This window comes from Ptychodera flava, chromosome 14 (assembly GCF_041260155.1).
Source record: "Ptychodera flava strain L36383 chromosome 14, AS_Pfla_20210202, whole genome shotgun sequence".
In the NCBI taxonomy this organism is placed as follows: Eukaryota; Metazoa; Hemichordata; class Enteropneusta; family Ptychoderidae; genus Ptychodera; species Ptychodera flava.
Genome location: NC_091941.1, coordinates 8410814 through 8430925, shown reverse-complemented (window position 1 = coordinate 8430925; position 20112 = coordinate 8410814). Strand labels below are relative to the sequence as shown.

General features: G+C 37.3%; 1 protein-coding gene across 1 annotated transcript in view; it reads right to left on the bottom strand.

Moving 5' to 3' along the window:
- LOC139149204 (E3 ubiquitin-protein ligase TRIM9-like) overlaps positions 1-18982 on the bottom strand; it is a 28063-nt gene extending 9081 nt beyond the window's left edge. The window contains exons 1-4 of the mRNA XM_070720775.1: positions 18094-18982; positions 3905-4000; positions 3186-3419; positions 365-521 (exon numbers count right to left, since the gene is read on the bottom strand). Of these exons, the coding sequence (XP_070576876.1) occupies positions 365-521; positions 3186-3419; positions 3905-4000; positions 18094-18846 (1240 nt within the window). The 5' untranslated portion in view covers positions 18847-18982. The remainder of the gene's footprint in view (positions 1-364; positions 522-3185; positions 3420-3904; positions 4001-18093) is intronic.
- Between the last annotated feature and the right edge of the window lie 1130 nt (positions 18983-20112).

Genomic DNA, 20112 nt, shown 5'->3' with positions numbered 1-20112 from the left:
AAACAGGGATTCAGAAACTGTCCTGGCATTTGATGTATAGCCATCTTAAAAGCTGACATCTAGTTTAACAAATAAAATACATTTCTTGCAGGAAGTCAAGTCAGGGAAAGCGGAAGGCTTGACTTCAATGTCAGTACTGGTCATTACTCATTGTTGTGTTAAAATCTCCAGTCAACTACTTGTATCACCGCAGCAGAGGCACTGATCAGAAATTTCCTCTGTGTATTCAACAATCAGGTGGACATTTCTGCTATGTAAACCTGTAAATGATGTCTCTGTCTGCCTGAAATGTCTCCCCTGACATCTGATACCGGAGCAAGTACTCAGGGACTGGATTATACTACCATTGTAATAGCTCTTGTACCTTTCATTTGAATGAAGTTAAGCTGCTCAATAGCTTGTAGTACTGTAGTGTTATCTAAGGTCAGATCAAATTCAGGCACAACACGGTGTTCCAGCAACATCTCTTTCTTCCATGACTTCTCTGTTGAGTGAACTCTCTTCAATAACGCATTAGCAACCTTTGGTTTTGAGAAAGAAAGGAAAGAGAACTGACAATCAGTGGGCTGGACACATTCATTCACTTTTTCACTAAAGCTGGATTATTTTTATCACAATAGAATTCTCTCAGTTATTCTCACGGAAACGTCTGGGAGTGAGGCAACGGGTGCAGTGAAACCGTTGTCAACTCATCAGATGTTTCACACCAGTTAACGAATCTACAGCTATCTTTTTATTTCAAAATTTTATCATAGTATTTGTTGAAATATTTGGGTCATGGTCAGTTCAAGGTCATCTGCTGAGAATAGGGTTCCACAACCAGTTTCAGTTCCTGCTGTCGAACTCTCAAAGGGACCAACTCACCACTGAAACAGGAATCCTAAGTATATTTAGAATCAAAATAGGATTTCCTCGGTCCATTCATCTCATACTGTGGGTATACAGTACAAAGGTATGCACGCTATCAATTGAGAATGTAAGTTGAAAAGGTTGAATAAAAGCTTCGGATTGAAAGAGGTTATTATTTGATTTCTAACTGGACAAAAATAAAGCAGGTAGCTTTATCAGTACGCCGTCTACCATGGGCTGGTGTTGTCTAAAACAATGTTTTTATTTACATGAAACAAAATTAGCATGAAGGAAAGAATATAGGCTACCTGAGACATTAATAGGCAACACACACAAGATTTAATACATTAATATCCTATGTTGAAATCGATAGGTATCATGAGAATGTGTAAATTGTGGTAGATAAATATAAGCTACCAAGGCCTATTGATATCTGAGCTATGCATGTACAGAGTATGTTTATGTGAATAGCTTGATTCCAATGGTACTTCGCAGATGCCCTATGGAGAGATATAATGTAACATAATGCCAATACCTTCAGTTATACATCTAATCTTGCCAGTGAGTAGCAAACAGCATGTCATTTTAGGACATTACTGACTTTCAAAAATTAATCCATGATTACATATTACTAAATTATTTTTCAATAATTGGCACTGGCACATGCATCAAAATATTTTAACATGCAGTACTATAATGTGCTACTATTTTTTTTCAAAATTTTATCAGAAATGGACCTTTTCTCACCGTACAAAATCATTTCTTAAACAGGTAAACTGTCCAACATTGGGCAACACGGCATGTATCAAAACATTCAATTTCTGAGTCATTATAGTCCGTCGCAAGAATTATGACATTCTATAATGTAACTTTGGAGCAGCAGGAGACAGGAGAGCAAAAGAGGGTCAAAGATTATACACACAATGATAAATGACATAGGATGACATCAAATTTGACGTTTCATATTTTTGACAGCACAGCTATATAACCTGTTTGACAGGAGCATTATCAGCTGTTCCTGATTCCCCTTTATGGCAAAGCATTTTCCCTTGAAGTCAAAAACCTGTGACAGGTTCAGGGGAGGGGTATTTTAATACAAAGAACAAAATTGAATCATCAATCACTGAAATGATCATGGTTTCATATAACATGCACATAGATTACGTGCTCAGTCAGGTGCATTTCACAAAAACTGACAAGGAATGACATTCACAAGGCAAGGGTCAAAAAATGGAGTACGATAACCTCCGTCAATGCCATGATTCCCAGGGAACTTACTGGGAAAATATCCCTGCATTCCTTTCACCTGAGACCATCATAATTTTTGTGCAACTTGCTGACATGGGTCAATTCTTACTTTACATGCCACAAAGTATTGCCAAACATAAAGTCTGTGTTCCATACAGCATAATGGGTCATATTCAAATGTTAACTGCCTGTTTTAGGAGTGTTTCAGAAATTTTATCTGCTTACATATATGTCATTCATAAAAGTAAACTCTTCACGTTACAACAGTCCTGATTATTACATATCATCAGTATTTAAAACTTGATTCATATTGAACCTACTCTGAAAATCAATCTACAAAACGATTCCGTCTTGCAAATTCAGAAAATATATAAAATACAGCTACTTGATACTGAATGGTAAACATAACTCAACATGTGTGACGCATACTGGATGAAACTCCCAGCTTTCCCTTGCCTGGTATCTGAAAATCCCCATGAGGTCTGCTGAAAATATTTAAATAATCCAAAATATCCTTGGTGATTTGGGGAAAACTGGATTTGCATCTCCGGCGCCATCCCTCTGCTTATAAAATGCACCACATCACTCATGTTGGCCATCAAAGATGTTAGAAACGGCAAACAGCACGGCCAATATCGTCTGATGCCTCTGGCATAAATACGTTCCACTCAATGTGTTTGATTAAATCTAAATTTGAGGGAAGTGTGCCGACATTTGAGCCGACAGCCTGTTTGATAATTAACAACAGAGCAGGACAGCCAATGTTAAATATTCACCCAGTCACAATCCAATTTACTCATAATTTTTGCATAAAAATATTCAATTATTCAAAGTAATGACTTCCTCATCACAAGCATCATAAAACTTTCACAGTACAGCAGTCAAATCATAAAGTAGAAGATGACAAATTCTGATAGGCCAATTAAAGTAAATATATTTGTATGTGACTTGCTGGGGAGACGATATTTTTTTACAGTTGTTTGCTTTGGCAGAGCATGATATCATGTGGACTGCACACGCTCTATAGGAGGTGCTAAGATCAACATCTACCTATATCATATATTCTGAGACAGTGTAGATGACCTTACCAGTAGAAACGAGGCAGGGTCTGTCTCCTTCATCACCTCGATGCTGAACTCCAGCAGACCTGTAGTCTGCCTCACCTTGTTGGTGCACTGACTGATGTGGTCTTTCACCATCTTTATCTTAAAGTCCCGTTCATGTGATACATCACTTAGCAGTTGCTCTTTCCTTAGCTTTATGGCATCTATTAGCTGGTCGCACTGGGCTACTAAACTGGCTTCAAATTCTACTGTGTGAGTCTGCAGAGTCGCAAATAAAAACGGATGGAAAAATGCTTGTCAGCTTGCAATTTATGACCGTGCTTTGAGTGGGATAACAGTCTCACAACGTCCTTCAGGTGCCTTCGCTCTGTATTTTAATTCATTACCATAAATTTCGATTGAGGTCATTTTTCATTTTTCTCCCTGATATTTCTTACAACCACAATCAATCTAATGCAAATAACCGACCAATAATTCAATATACTAAACCAAGGCACAGAATCATATTCTGCACACATAGGCTTTCGTCAGAAACAATCAGTAGGCAGTCCGCTTAATAATTTATTGGATGTCCTTTTTATTTTCTCTCTCACCAGGTATTCTATTTCTGGGTGAGTCACCCTGTGTTGATGTAGAAACCAGATCAATATACACTGAAATTGCTAAAATAAGAAATATGAAGCAGCCTCTACGTCTATGTCATGCTGCTTTACCCTTGTGAGGATATATTATCACAAACCAACCTGTACGTCATCGATGACTGTTCGTAATTCCGCTATGAAGTCTTTGGCTCTTCTTGCTTTCTCAGACAAGGTTGTCAAGGTTTGAGACAAGTCACCCTGTTGAGAAAAAAAAATGATATATGTGTGAAAGATGATGATGATGACGATGATGATGATGATGATGATAATGATGATGAAGCTGATCATTATAATGATGATGGACCTACTTATTGGAAGTACAATCCCCTACCCCACTCTCACTCAAAATCTGTGCTCTGCACACAACTCTGCAAATCACAAATCACAACCAGAAAAATTCTTAAAAAGATAATTTTTGAGCTGGTAATATCATAGAACATGGGGCTGGTAATATCATAGAACATGGGGCTCCACTAATAACTTCAAGTCATGAACACGTACCAATGAGAACTTACAGAGAACAACAGATTCAATGAATAAAGTTGTTTACAATCTGATGATTCCTGCTATTTACAAACATCTTTCAGGGTCAATGAAGAACACTTGTACATGTGATAACAGTGACTGCTGTAGCTACATTCATTTTGAGTAAACACTCAATGTTGAAGGCTTTAATTGTTTTCATACCGGTATCTCTGAACACTGATGGAAGTCATTAAAAGTCCTATATGATATGGACCCTTGCAGGGAAAGAGAAGAATCATATGACTTCCATACATGAAAACCATTCAGAAAATTTTTACATACTATAGGGTCAAAACTACTTACATACAAAAATTTTGGGCACAGAGGAATCACAACTTTGGCTTGCATTACTCTGAAACAGTACTTCAAATTGAAGTTTCAACATTTCAACCCAATGATTTTGAATTTATTCTTTTCTCTAATTATAAATTATAGTTTATTTGTTCATGCATGCCTCAAAGACATAAAGCCTCCAGCAGAATTTTATCATGGACATGCAGAGTTATTTTCATGTTGACCTTACATCATTACTTCATAACTTCCAACATTTCATCATGACACAAAATGGGTCAGGAATGTTAGCAAAGCAACTGATCTGTGAGAATATCACAAGTATTTGGCATCTGTACCAACTCAACTTGGAGGGTGAAAGTGATACAGTGATCCATAATGATTCTAAGTGGCTTATTTTAAAATATAAAATCTGCTGACAGGAAGCCCTTTATAGTTGGGATATCAGGCACATTGGCTAAACATGGGTATAGATATTAAACCTGCAGATGAAATTACATTGACAAAATAAGCCAGTTGAGAATGACAGATATCTTCTGTTTGATATAACTTGCGATGGAGTTATCGGTGGTTTTCACCAAAGTTGTTATATCACTCACACAAGGCAAAATGTGAATACCTGAAGTATACGGACATGTTGAAATATACAGATAACACACGTTCTGTCATAATTTCATTTTCAAAAGATGGCATATTACATTACAAGAGAAGGGTACTTGTGACATGCACATCTATCTCAAGTTTGTATTTACGAACACAATTCTCACAACCAGTAAAGCTGTTTATTCAACGTCTTGTGGTCTTCCCTAGCTGCTAAACTGGGATTTGTTGCCATGGCAACATTCAGAATTCAGTGCAATGTGTATGTTGAGGGCTTTACAGCTTTCGATCAATACAACTAGTGTTCAGTGGGCGACATGATTGGCACATTATAGCTAGCTATAATCCAGTTCACAGCCACACCTGGAGCAAAGGGATATATTTAGTTTTAAACAATGTAAAAAATTTATTTGTTGTTTTGTTTTAGCGTGATTAATCGTTTACCAGGCCCTAAAAGAGGCAGGGGTGACAGGATCTGAAGAACAAGGGTTTGTTTCATGGGGAAGAGAATTTGTCATCACAGCAAGTGGAACTTGTTAAAGAATTACTGACCCTTGTTGTACCTAGATAAAGGACGGGTGAACTATGGGGTTAGAATTTGCAACAGCTTGGTTGTGGTAAAGCAATCAGCAGGAACACGAACACATGCAAGTGATTATTAGGAAGTAAATTTCCTGATGGCTGTTGTATTTGTCAGGATATGTAAATCAATTAATGTGAACCCGATAAAAAATTTTTCCTCCTATACTGGATGGATTTCACCCCTGAGGAATATCAGAATGAATGGACCAAGAAGTAAATTTGCCTTTGTGAAACTCAGCCCTGCAAACAATGTTTCTACAAATACATTCCAGTACACCACAGGCAACCATGGTGAATAGAGTCTGTGGTATCTTCATGTCTTTGTTCTGACACAGGCTCCTTTTGACGAATGCTGCCACCAGCCAAAACAGTTTCTCCAGGGTCTTACATGGCTCTTCTGTTGAGATTTACTTCTGCAAGATTTCACTGAGAAACTAGCGGTGCACGACACCAGCATGGAGATAGGCAAGATGGGCCTGATGAGAAATAGTGACCACGCACAACGCTGCATCATGTCCCGCTGACAGTGCAAATCATCTTAACAAAGTACTTCCACCGGAATTACACACGGCCTCTAGACACAAACTGTCCTGACCGGTGACAGATTTTATGGCATGAAGTCTCCATAATCTGATAGGCACCATGCACTGCCTAAATTAATCTCAAGAGGGTGTGGAAGACTTTCCCCAGCAGGCAGCCATCAGCACCCAACCTTATTTTACAGTAAAGCACAAGATCACGTTACTCTGTAATTGCTTTGTCAGCTGTGTTTGGCTTGTTTCCATAATGTCCTAATGCCCACTTTCTAGGTATAGGAATCGGTGGTAGCAATACCCGTAACATTTATCCAAATATTTATCAATCTGAGGATCTTCTGAGTTTTCTATGGAAATATTCTTGGTCAATCGAAGAAAATGCCATCTGTCATGGTTTGAAAAATTTGTAGCGACATGTAGGTACAGTTTTGAAGTTTGTCTTTTGAATCTTGTAACATGATCCCTGACAGACTCAAAAATTTATGAAATTAGCATCAATCAATATCTAACTCTCTTTGTGCATAATTACGAAAACTATGCACACTTACTTTGTGAGCACTGAAATGAGTTCAGCTTGAGATCTTTTCATACAACCATACAATATCAGAAAGGTTCCTAATTAAAAACTCACAAAAGTGGGAGAGCTTTGGTATGCTGGTTCAATGAAGATTGTTGTGCAGTATTTCAAAAATGTCCCCTGTTTGATGGACAGCTCTGGCTGTTGACACAGGGGTACTCTCTCTTTCCTCTCACCGATCCTATCAATCAAACACAGTGCCACCCAGGACAAGGCTGGTACCACCCAGGACCAGGCTGGTACCAGCAGTACAACTGCAGAAAAAGAGGACGAACTTTGAAGAAACAAACATATCCCCACACAATGTACCTTTTTTAATGACAGAACAAGTGATGTGAAGGCAGATGCATGCTGCACTTGCATCTCACAACACTACTGGAAATATTTTCGATGAAATAACAACTCAAAACTACATCTACCAGAAACATCTCAATAATTATGACATGAACCTTGAACTCTGAACACGTAGTACTAAAGAAGTTTTCCAGTTTATCGTAGACATGTTTCCAAATGATGATGGTTATGATGAGACAAGCTTCTAAATACACCACGATAAGGTTACTCTGTATTTCAGAGTAAAAAGATTCAATCTTATTCCACATACTTTAAATGAATAAATTTCTTCCTCAAACAAAAATTCCAATACATTTCACAAATGCGCAATTATTCGCAAGAAAAGTTGAAACAGTTGACAAAACTTTCAAAATGACAAATGAGAAACATATTTACTTATCCTTCACAGACATTGTAAAACACAGTCATTTTCTAGACCGGTAACATTAAATCTTGTTATGACCAGCTGTTGTTGCATTTTGCTTGAATGAAATGATGGGCTGTTTTCAATAATTAACATAGCCAAAAGGTCACTTAAGTACTTGCCCCTCCCACAGTACATTTAATGTTTGTTACACAATGTTTGCATTACTGTCTGATCATGCTCCAGTAAGTTCATAATCACACCGTAATGACTGTTACATCACATTTACTACAGTTATTGGAAGGATTAGGCAAAGTAGCTGTGGTTTAAAACATGAATGTTGGCACCTATCAATCATTCCCCATATCTATATAAAGCCATAGATCTGTTAGAACAGCTTCACCTGTCTATACACTTCAATGTTAATATTCCAATGAAAGATATTAACTGAATGCAGTGTTTCACTTCTCTGTCCTACCCATTCTTCTCCTTGCTATCTCCATCCTTTTTAGAATAGGGAAGAGCTGTATAGATAGACAGCAATGACTTCCCATACAGTACAGGGTATGTTTGTCAGTAATGCATTGCTGCTACACAAACCCAAATGCATATTAATATCATCCATATATGTCTCAGCAAAATTCAAAATTCACTAAAGAATTGCTTGCTTGTAAAACATTATTATAAATCTGCATGCTATAGGTGTCTGCAGCCTTCCAACAAATTTTAAGAAATATATTTGGATAGAAAAGCTCCTTCCACAATATTTGTCATTTGTCAAGATAATCCTGATCAGCTGGTGATGTTCAGAGACACAGAATGCAGGTCTCACTATCAATCCTCTTATGCAATCTGTCTGTGTCTACATCAGTAGTTTTATCTGCTGGTAATATCATGTCCTTCACAATTATTTGTCTTGACTCTGACAAACCGTTGGCAGAAATATCTACACTTTTGTTCCAGTTCACCATTTGAATTTCTGGTAGTTTTAGCAGTAATTGATGCTGAATTCCAGACTTTATCATGATAGACAGTATTAGTAACAAATGTTGAACAAAAGATACATTGAGAATAGCTACATTAATTAGCTCAACATTAGTATAAACAATTCAATACTGGTGATGCATTAATTAATATTCAGGTCTGTTACCATTCCATCAATATTCTAGATTATTTTGTAAATGAATGTGAGTTCACCAAGTCTGGACTTTGCTCATTCTCTTGATCCCACTAAAACATGACTCAATTGATGACTTTGCTGACTGTCATTTCAGAGTATACATGCTAATATCTAAACCATTCAAACTGTTTTGTATGCAAAAAAAACAAATTCATGTAAAATACTGGTTGTCTAGATTTTCCTCTAAAACAAAGGGCCTTCACTTTCCAAAATGTTATATTTTCACAGTAAATGTACATTTTGCAGGCAATTGCATTATTGTAGATGACACGGAAACGCTTTTATCACCTTCAGAAAAATGACAATAGAGACATACAGAAACGGCACTAATCCTAACATGTATACCACAAAAAAACCCCAAATGTATCAGCCAATGATATGGCTTCAACATGCAGAGACTTGAAATTCAAACAAAAGAATCAATGTTTGGAAAAAACTACAGTTCAAACCTTTGTTGTATGTAATTTAATATAATATATTAGATTAAAATATAGTTCACTTGGAAAGCCTCAATGTCGTGCGTGATGAAGTGGTTGTGGTAGTCTTTTAAATATTCTAAGTTCATAAATGATCGGATCACTCAGTAATTACTTCTACAAGGTAAATATGGAAATCAGGACACCAAAATTTCAATATACTGAGTCGCAAAAAAAAATTTGGAGCTATATATGGAGCTTTGGAACCAAGTTTTACCAAATACTGTATTTAGGAAATATGATGAGAAGCTTGAAGTCAAATCTTGGTTAGGCCACCATCAAAATAATATTCCAAATACAGTTTGTTGATATCACACCTGATATGAATATTGCACACTTAATGTTGAAAAAGCATAATCCAATTTATGACCTATAATCATGTTTGTGTGAAAACAATGACGTATCAGACAGTTATAAACAATGCAAATGAGAGAATGTTGGAAAACCTCACCAGACCCCCCAAAAATTCATTGGCTCCCATGTTTGGGAAACTATGTTTGAAATCATTCTTCCCTACCTCAACCTACAGAATGGCCTTGTTCTTCCATATCTAGAAAGGAATCCTGGACACTTAAAAACTGTTTGAACTATCCATTTGAACCCTGCATTTTACCAATTCATTTATACACAGTCCCATGATTTATATGATGCAGGATAATTGACTGTTAGTTTGCATTGACAACCAATATTATGGAGCTACTAGCATTCCTTGCTGGAAAACAATCATTTCTCACCATAGAGCCTGTCTGCTTCTCAAGAAGCTCTTCCATTTTTATGAAACCCCACATGAATTTTATTCAATAGAAAAGTTAAATTTTCCAGCAGTTGGCCCTTTTGCTGCTGTTAATTTATTTTGACTAAAGGAAAGGGTCAGCTAATCTGTTGTAATACAAAATTTCTTAATAAAGCTTTGTAAAAGTTCATATTTGGTAGAGTTCTCCAGCTCTTAATTAAGAGTACAGAGTACGCAATTGAGTAATTGTGCAGGATAGATAATCATCTGATATGTCATAGTTTCATATTGAAAGTTGGCTTATGTAAATAAATGACGCTGTTTATATGACTGACATGGAGAATTGTCAGATATGACTCATCTCTACAATATCTATCCATGTTGCAAAGAACTGGTTCCACTGTGTTGTACAAAACAAACCACCATGTATCTGTGAGTCATGATATGTTCTTGTTGAGGATTGGGCCACTGTAACATTTTGCTCAGAGTTTCTGCATATTACAAACCTTGCAAGAAAATGGCTGACTGGAAGCCATATTGGATTATATCCCTAAATAAGATTTTCATGTATGCTATGATAGTGTGCATGGATTTTATTTTACTTCAGGTTTGAAAGAAAGCGTCTGGCTTACCTGGAAATACAAATGGAAACAAATGTCTACATGTAAATGACGGCAGACAGCTGAATGATTGTTAAAGGATATAAATTAATCAAAGTGTACTGCATTGGTGTTACATATTTGACAAAAACTCTAGCAACCAGTGTCTGAACAGTAGCTGTGTAAAGGTAAATAATGTAATATAGTCTACCGGTATCGATAATAAAGATTTTGTAAGATTTTGAGAATCCAACCATCACTTAAAGATACAACACAAAAGTTTTAAATGTCTGGCTATTTCATAAAATTCTGTAATGTGGAGAGCAGGTTGTTCTGTTTCCTCTGAACACAGCCGTAGGTTAATCCTGTCAAGGATAATAAATAAAAATTTTGAACATAAAGAGTGAACCAGAGTGGCCTGTTGAGTCGTAAAAGCTAGACACATTAAAATACCACTAAAATACAGTGGTTGTAATGGAATACAAAAACTGTTACCAGTATAAATGATAACAAAGATTGTAATCGGCAGAAATATAGCCAAAGCAAATCAGAAAATATGGTACAAATGTTCAAAAGGAGTTGTTGAGGATGCAGCTTCTGGTATAAATTTGCAGCCATTTCATGAACAAACTTTGGTCTGATTCTGCCGTCTTTAGAGTTCTTTGGTAACTGTTTGAGCTGTGAGGACCTTAGAGTGTCCCATTTTACAAAGTTTGCTTTTGTCAGATTGGTAATTTCAAAATTTCAATTGGATGCTTCAGTTAGAAAATCATATCATAGCAAACACAGAATTTGTAGATTGGGGAAACAGCCTGGATAGGCAAAATATGGTTGATCAATACCCCAGTACATCAGAGTCCCACCAACAGATGTTTTGGACTGTCTGACAGCCAGACGGAAACTGTATCCAGAGTAGTAATTTATCACAGCTTATAATCATCAGCTATGAGCATTTCTTTGTCTTCAATAAATGCTATGGCTCCAATAAATTCTGACATTGCTGTTTTCTCATTATAAACAGCTTCCCCAATGAAACAAAACTGTTGCTCACTTTCACCAATACCCAAACTGCCAAGGGGATATGTGTATTGCATTAGCATGGTACAAAACATGTACATAAAACAAGTCTTGGGTAAGACTTAAAATACACACTGTGATACAGTCCATTGTGCTGCCAAATACCCAAGCTGAGATGTTTTTCTATAGATTTGGGAATACAACGTGCAACTCAGCGATGACCATGTTGACCTTTTTTTAAATGGAAAGTAATAAAAGTGCAGGACGGTTTAACCAGTTCTGTTGGTAACACAGTAGCCAAGGTTATATGCAGAGATTGCCTGAGGGAAGTTAGAATTGAGGAAAACAGAGCTACAACATTGTGAATACTGGTATTCAGCTCACTTGCTTGAATAGTCTGACATCTTAATAGCGACAGACTGGGTGGCTGTGTGACCTGACTACAGAGAGGGATTCGCATCATGATTAAGTAATACATTTAAAGAATAGATTACAGACGAAAGAGTATTTATTTTTTACACTGAAGAAACAAATTTCTGTATATTGTAAGTTTTTTGTGAAGCGTCTGAAAATGCTGGTCAAGGAATGATATGCTAAGTTTGCAGTTTAATGAGATGGAAGGTCATGGCCACTGTTTCTGAAATACCAACCAAATTCACGAATGGGTATCTGATACCATACATCACAACAAAAATGAAAAACCTCAGATTTCAACTTTGATCTGGAATCATTCCCAGTGGTACTTGACCAGACAGAGATAACAGACCACTTCAGGTTATCGGGATATCAATCTATATCTCTATGATCTACTAATTGATCCAATAGCAAATTAATTAGGTTAGAAAAGTGTGAGAATGAAGATAGCAGAATGGGCCAATTATTGGTTACAATCAACTTTGGTCATTTATCAAGGTCACAAGTACATGACTCAGAGTTACCTACTGGGCTTTCACAGTTGTCACAAAAGACAGGAAGTTGTAAATATGGCAAAAAGTGGCATGTACATACACAGTGATGCACAGATGCACAAGTACAGTGACACTGTTACAGTGCATCAGATGTCACATGCAAGCCGTTACCAGCGCAGTTATTTTGGGGTTTAGTGAAAGACTCAACACAGTAGTTTGAGTATTGTGTATAGCATTACATGACACAACATGTACAATGCTACAATTTATGTAGCTGTGGTTTCATACTGGCAGCTAGCTTTACCAAAGGGTTTCTACATGCGCACGTAATCTGAAGCAAACAGTGGCGTATCTGCAGTGTGGCTAGAAATAATATACAGAAAGCCTACACGCACCATTTCATGTAGTCATGAGTTAGCGTTGTCGGTACAAACTCAGAGTAACAAGTACACATGCAGACCATTTATTTACACTAATGTTGCGTGACTACTAACAAGGGCCAGGGGATGTCTTACACTATCTCCTATATTTCACCATTATCTGTTAAAAATACACTGGTACAAAGGACAGCTTATCATACACTTTCATGGATACTACTTAGCTGTAGTGTAGGAGGCCATGTGCCAGCTCATGTATTTTAGAAAACGATTATTCAAGTGTTTCTGTGTGCTACCAGTCACTTTGTAAGACACTTCTTTCTTCAGCTACGTTTGTACACAATAAATGGTAAAACAAGGTTTACGGAACAATGCACGTACAATAAACAAACTTTGGCTGTACATGAATTTCAAATGCTAGCTTTGCACTGTTTGTAGGTACAACGCACATATATGAAACATAAATATACACTTGTACAACGTCAGTTTGTCAATGAATATACAGAGAACATGCAAGATCACCTTGGAAATACTAACATTTTCAATGGAGAATTAATGAGGCAAATTTTTACAAAACAGAACATCTTAAAGTATTTTGGAATAACTAGAAATACTAATGACATATACGACAGCATCTGAGAAATTGGTAACTTCTCTAGGAAGCAAAGTATGGGTACATTCGGAATACATATACGGGACATGTTATATGTCTCTTTAAAAACACAGCCTGTCTGCTTGCATTAATTTTTATCTTTTAATCTTCTCTCAAGGGTTATGTTTCAGGGTTAAGGAGTATTTGCTTCTGAAGGGGAAACTTATCTTGTGTATACTTCCTCACATTGTGTCTTCTACAAGGGTACACAAATCCCATAAATTTCGCCAATGGACATTAAACTTGAATGATGCATGCTGGCAGTCTGATATGATAATTTCACGACAGATGTCGACCTCTTCCGCTCCAGTGCATCCTTTATGCTTCATTTGTCTTGACTTAAGCCACAGAATCAGAGATGACACAAAGCTCTCATTTGCGTCTATGTTGTCTCGGGATTTTCTTCTCTGCTAATTTTTAATGTTTTGTCTAACACTTCAACAAGGCTACTCAAGACATCCTGTTTGTTGTCACCACAAATGTCAATAATTTGACAAAAACCCAACCCTGTGGTCATAATCTAATCAATAGGAAATCTCAATAGCAACACAAACAAAAGAATCAATGGCAGGGACATCGTCCTCTCAGAACAAACAAACTGCCCAAAGTAATGCAAATGACCCTTACACTATAATTTCTTTTCAATTCAATAATAATTATGAATTTTGATGATAGGATAGGTCAATAACCCCAAAGTCTAGCTCTCTCATATGCATAAGCCCAGAAAAAAAAACCAGTAAAAATGTTGATCCAACTTATGAAGATTCAAGAAAAAAGCTGTGTGTTGTTCACCACCTTTCTTTCCGTCCGCTTGCCTCCGTTTCTCCGTCCCCACTACCGTCTAGTCTCGTGAGCAGTATTTCGAGCTGGAGTTGTAAAAAACTGCTCATTTGAATGTCAATGGTCACCAACTGAGACCATGACGTCACCAGCGTCCCTTTCAAAGTCAATCACTGAAAATGACCCTCTCATGATTGGCCTATGACTTGGTTGGGCAGAGCTAATTAATATGACGTCAAATATGTTAATTGTGTTGACACTGCAGCTCTGCCCAACCAAGTCATAGGCCAATCATGAGAGGGTCATTTTCAGTGATTGACTTTGAAAGGGACGCTGGTGACGTCATGGTCTCAGTTGGTGACCATTGACATTCAAATGAGCAGTTTTTACAACTCCAGCTCGAAATACTGCTCACGAGACTAGACGGTAGTGGGGACGGAGGTACGGAGGCAAGCGGACGGAAAGAATCTAGAAAATAGCTGTGTGTTGTTCACCACCTTTCCTTTTCATCCTTAACAGTCATTTCACCTTACACACTTCTCTCATTGTACAGATGTTCAATAATTTCTATTTTCTCTGTTGATAATCTTTGCTGATTATTGGAGGTGGCCGTGGGAGGATTAGAACAATTCTGACAGAACAGAGAAAATGTTCAATGTGGGGATTTAAACAGTGGACATACTGATAATGGACACCTATCATTATTATTATTATGATTATTATTATTATTATTATTTTTAGCAAACAAAACATTCTCCTTTTTGGTTGAACAGGTACTAGCAATTTTTGTTTTCAGATCTGGCCCTACACACATACACATGTACACTGGCAGACAATGGGATGACTGTGTTATACACTGCTGGCAAACGGTGCATAAATGGGCATATGCAAGAACAACGACAATGTTAGTGATTTGCAAATACTATGATGAGAATAAAGTGTTCCAGAAATGTGAAGTTTCGTCAACATGGGTTTAAGGTGGTGATAATAACCACACAGGCTTGATGTTTTTCATTACACAAAGTACCAGTTAACTGTTCAAAATTGACAGCAACATTGTCATTGCATTTGATCACAATAGATTGATCATTAAAACTTGCCATTTTCATATTGTGAGATTAAAAATTTATGGTCTAGGAGCCAGAAAGTCTGACATTAGGTTAAAATATTGCTGTACTGATTTTGAAAGATGGTACTGACAATTATGAAGTCAGTGATAAAATCAAAGATTACTGATCCACTGACAGCATAATGATGCACTCACACAATAACAAAACTAAACCTTTAAGACCTGAAACTCATCAATGTTTCCTTTGAAATTTCCCACATTTTTTTTTTTAAGTTTCAGCAAATAACAATGTGTGAGTAGACCTGATAGATGTGGTGAAGACAAGCAAAGTAGAGCTTTCATCAGTTTATATCTGTAATCTATTCATCTCTGCTGATGAAATTGCAGATATGGTGGCCATTGAGATTGCATATAATCCTCAGGAGTTCCTTTCCATTGTGAGATATAAAACCTAATTTCAAATAGGACATTTTGATTTTTACAAGATTTCTTCCCATGAGAAATTTGTGTCAGTTTTGCCAAACAAAACTATTTTGGGATCCATTCGTAGAAATAATAGGCTTGTACATAAAAATTTGATTGATATAACCTCAACACTGAACACATATGCAAACCTTGGAGAAATAATTGTTATTTAACATTAAGATAATTCAAAACCAATTTTGGCTTCTTGTCTCTCTGGATCTAATTTAGATTATTTTTTCTGTAATTCAATGACCTTAAAATGATTGAAGTTCTGCCACAATTTGCAAAGCTGACATAATGTATTCAAATGTATGCGCAGTAACGGGTATGAATTTACCAGATAAGACTCCACCAAAGACCATAATGACATCTATCAATTACACACAATTAAGAAATATTTTGTGAATATAACAGATATATATTTTTGGAATGCTTAAAACCTAATTAAAACTTGAACATCAGTTCATTAGACTAACATAGCCTTGTAATCAGAAATATATTACATAAAATTTGAGTCATATATCAAAATGCAGTGACAATTTATTCATAATTGCATCGGTTTCTTTAATTAATATTTTCCCTACCTTCTACTTTTTAACTCCACGTTACTGTTACATGTCTAAGAGGTTAGTTTGCAGTAATCTGGGTTAAAATCTTGAAAATGCGATCCAGAGAAAAAATTTTGCTGCCCATAGTTTCAGCTGCATATGATGTACATGTGGTCAAACCATTGCACTTTCACCTAGATCAGTTTGTATTGCAGAGATCAATGTTCAAAAACTCCTGACCTAGGATGTCTTGAAACTTCATTTCCAACATTGAGACAGCTGCATAGTGATGTATGCCAATCTCCTTGTGATAGCAACCAAGGACAAAAAACTATCAGAAACACCAATTTTACGAAAATGAAAACCCACTCTTCATATCTACAGGTACTTCTGTCACTGAACAAAGAACAGAAAATCTCCGTCCGTCTTTGGCAGAGATGTCTTCATGAAAATATTATGAAATATCATACAAAATTTGGTTTCGTCTCCCCTAGTTGCCTTGCATTTGAAGTCTGCAGTGAATTACACAAGTTAAAGTGTCCCTGGGTAATTGATACCACAGCTTATAAACAGACTGCTTCAGTAATGAGCCGTTAACAAGCTGAAAAATACTTCAAATTAGATGACTTTAGAGAAACTGTACACAACGCCCATAGCAGAAATTCCAAGAATTGTTGACCAGAAAGAAAGTTCATCACAGAATATACACAACTGGTGTGAGTTAACATAGCATTGCTAAGCTTATGGACAGAGAGTGGATGGTCTACTCAATGAAATATCTGAATCACCATTATGGCTGTACTGATATTAAACATGCATTTTTATTGTTTGGAGATGGGCTCACTCACTGGCTGGCGTCTGTCACTGTATGTTATACAGGTTGTATATCATCAGATTTACAACACAGGAAATGATCGACTGTGGCCTTGGCAGCAAGTCTAAAACTGAATTAAATATGTACCGGCACATAAAATGACCTGATACACTTCAATTAAAATATTTTTAGTTGATTCAAATTACTCATAGTAAGGAAATTAAGCGCTGGAAATTTTGTTGAAAATAGGAAATTATTCCCTGAAAATTGCTAGAAGAATATTTTAATGGTAATGTGATATCAAATCAGAATTTGAGTTATTGATTAACAAAAATAAAGTTGTAAAAATGATCATTGTGCACTGATGATGTGGGTGTTTATCAAAGTGTGTAGGTTTCATTGTTAATACAAAAGAATATAAGCCAGCATGACTTCATCTCTTTGGAATGTGTATGCTACCTGAGGACTTGTAATCAAAATGAATCATAATACCACAAAACCACACTTGAAAACGACAAATTACAACTATTCCATCTCTTTCGAAAGTTAAAATCACTGTTCATAACAGAGGGCTTTCTTTCAACAGTGTGTCTTCACTGATCACGGTGCAATGTCATCTGTATGTACGTAGTACAGAGAGCCCTGTTTTGATCCCTGACCTCCACTCACAAGCGTCCCTTCCCTTGCTTTATTGGTATGCCATTCACGGCATGAAGTGGATTTACCGCACACAGAGCACTCGATTGTATCGCCAGCATCCCGAACACCCTCTCTGCCTGTAAAACAACCCCTTATAATCTCATAAATGTGTGTGATAATTCTACATTCTTTTTTGTTTGGCAGGAAATCTGATTATAGATTTTACCTTCAGGGCTTTTGCCATTGCTCCCAGTGCTTTGACATCGTGATTGTAATGCTTCCCATCTTCGAGACACTGATAACACACAGGTATTCTGCAAACACCACAGAACATACTCAGCGTCTCTTCGACATGTTCACTGCACGTACTCGGTCGGCCACCTTTGAATTTTCCGCGACCAACGTAAATTGATTTTCCAGACGTGGAGTTTGGCGAGAGTAGATTGTGCTTAGCTAACGGTCCGCGACTAGGGTGACAGCTTTCACGGCATTTTTCGCAATAAAACACTTCACACTGTTCGCAATACACTGTCGCATCAGCAGGATTATTTTCGCACAACTGACATTTCACTTGCAGATTTCGGCCATCGCTATAACGCGTTACGATAGCTTCCAACGTCCTGTTTTTTGGTAGACCGGCAACACCTTTCTCGCCTAAGAAAATGTTTTTGTTACAAACTGGGCACGTAAGCTTTAAACAAAGGCTTTCTGAATGTGGGAACAGGTTACCGGTACTTCTTGAGTTCATGGACCCACAGTAGTTCACACTCACACCGCTGTCTGTTTCACTGTACAGACTAAAACGATCCGCTTCGGGACAATCTGGAGCAGCAGACAAATCGTCAACGTGGACAGCCAAAGGCTGTCCGTAGCTTTGGAGGCTCTGGGAACATGTCGCACATAAATTGTGAGAACAAGGCAGAATCAATGGGTCGGTATAAAGTCCTCGACAGAGCGGACACCTCAGTTCTTCCTCCATGATCTAACACAAACGGCTGCGTTCAAAAGGTATAGTACGGTTTGATTGAGAAGGTGCCAGTGCACTCTTGTCCGTCCCGCTCCCCACTTGCTTTGTCATTAGACTCTATGCGATGTTCTGTGTACTGCAGCAGCTTGCAAAATGTATATGGCTAGACTCTCGAGAGGGCGCTATAAGCCACCTCGGCGCGGCCTGGTACTGCTACTGCTTATTTGTTACTACTCCCATAAGTTTTAGTGTAATTATAAACAGTAGCCCTTTCTCAGGGGTACCTAAGAAATCGTTGTTTTGGCAGACAAAGATATGCTTCTATTGCCTATGATTTAAATAATCATCTCTTGTTTTGGTTTTGCTGTGCATATTTGTTGTTATGTTGAAATGACGTTTAATACCGACGGTGACACATCTGCCATAATGTCTTAATTTTATGAATAAACTTTAATAACTTTTCGAAAAAATACCTAGCGTTTGATTCACATTCACTGTACTCCAGGCCTGCAGGCAAGGCTGGGTGGGTTGATGGATGAATCTAGACATTTTCGAGGCAAGTCCCTTCTTTACATACTAGTAGGCCTAGCCTATATTCTTCTCTCTATTTTATGGGAGTATGACTGTGCAGCAAGTTCTTGTTAAAAAATAGCAACATCCATCGACGACTACAGATTTAAATACTTGAAGTTGCTATATATAAATAACATGTAAATGTTGAAGTGAAAAAACGGAATTTAGAAAACCACAAGCTTAAGAGAAAACAGTAATTTTGGCAAGGATTGGACACCATAACATCATAGGTTGGAGGAGTGTTCGACACAATATCTGCACGCAGAGTTAAGCGTCTACGTGTGCAGAAATGCCGGTAATATTAAATTTTGTAAAATTGGGAAATGTAAATGATAATAGTGCAAACTTCTGAAGTTTGTGAGGAACGATTAATCAATAAAATGATGGGCATAGTTGGTGTTTTAAAGCGCAATGTGAGTTCCATTTCGATTGAAAAACCTTGAAAGCGAAATTTTCACCTCTAGGCCTATTGGTTAACAACATCGGAAGAACTTTTCACTATACTCACGCTAACATGCGACAAGGTATTGCGCACTTTCCCAAGCCTCAATCAACGCACTCCATCTTCTCTTCTACAGACAATTGCTCAATCAAATAAAGCTGTGAAGAGGAGGCCTTGGCGCTGGAAGGGACCAAGGACGAAGCCCGGTGGTTGTGGCACCTCAGGGGTATTGGGTATCCATGCGTGCTCCAAAAACCATGGAA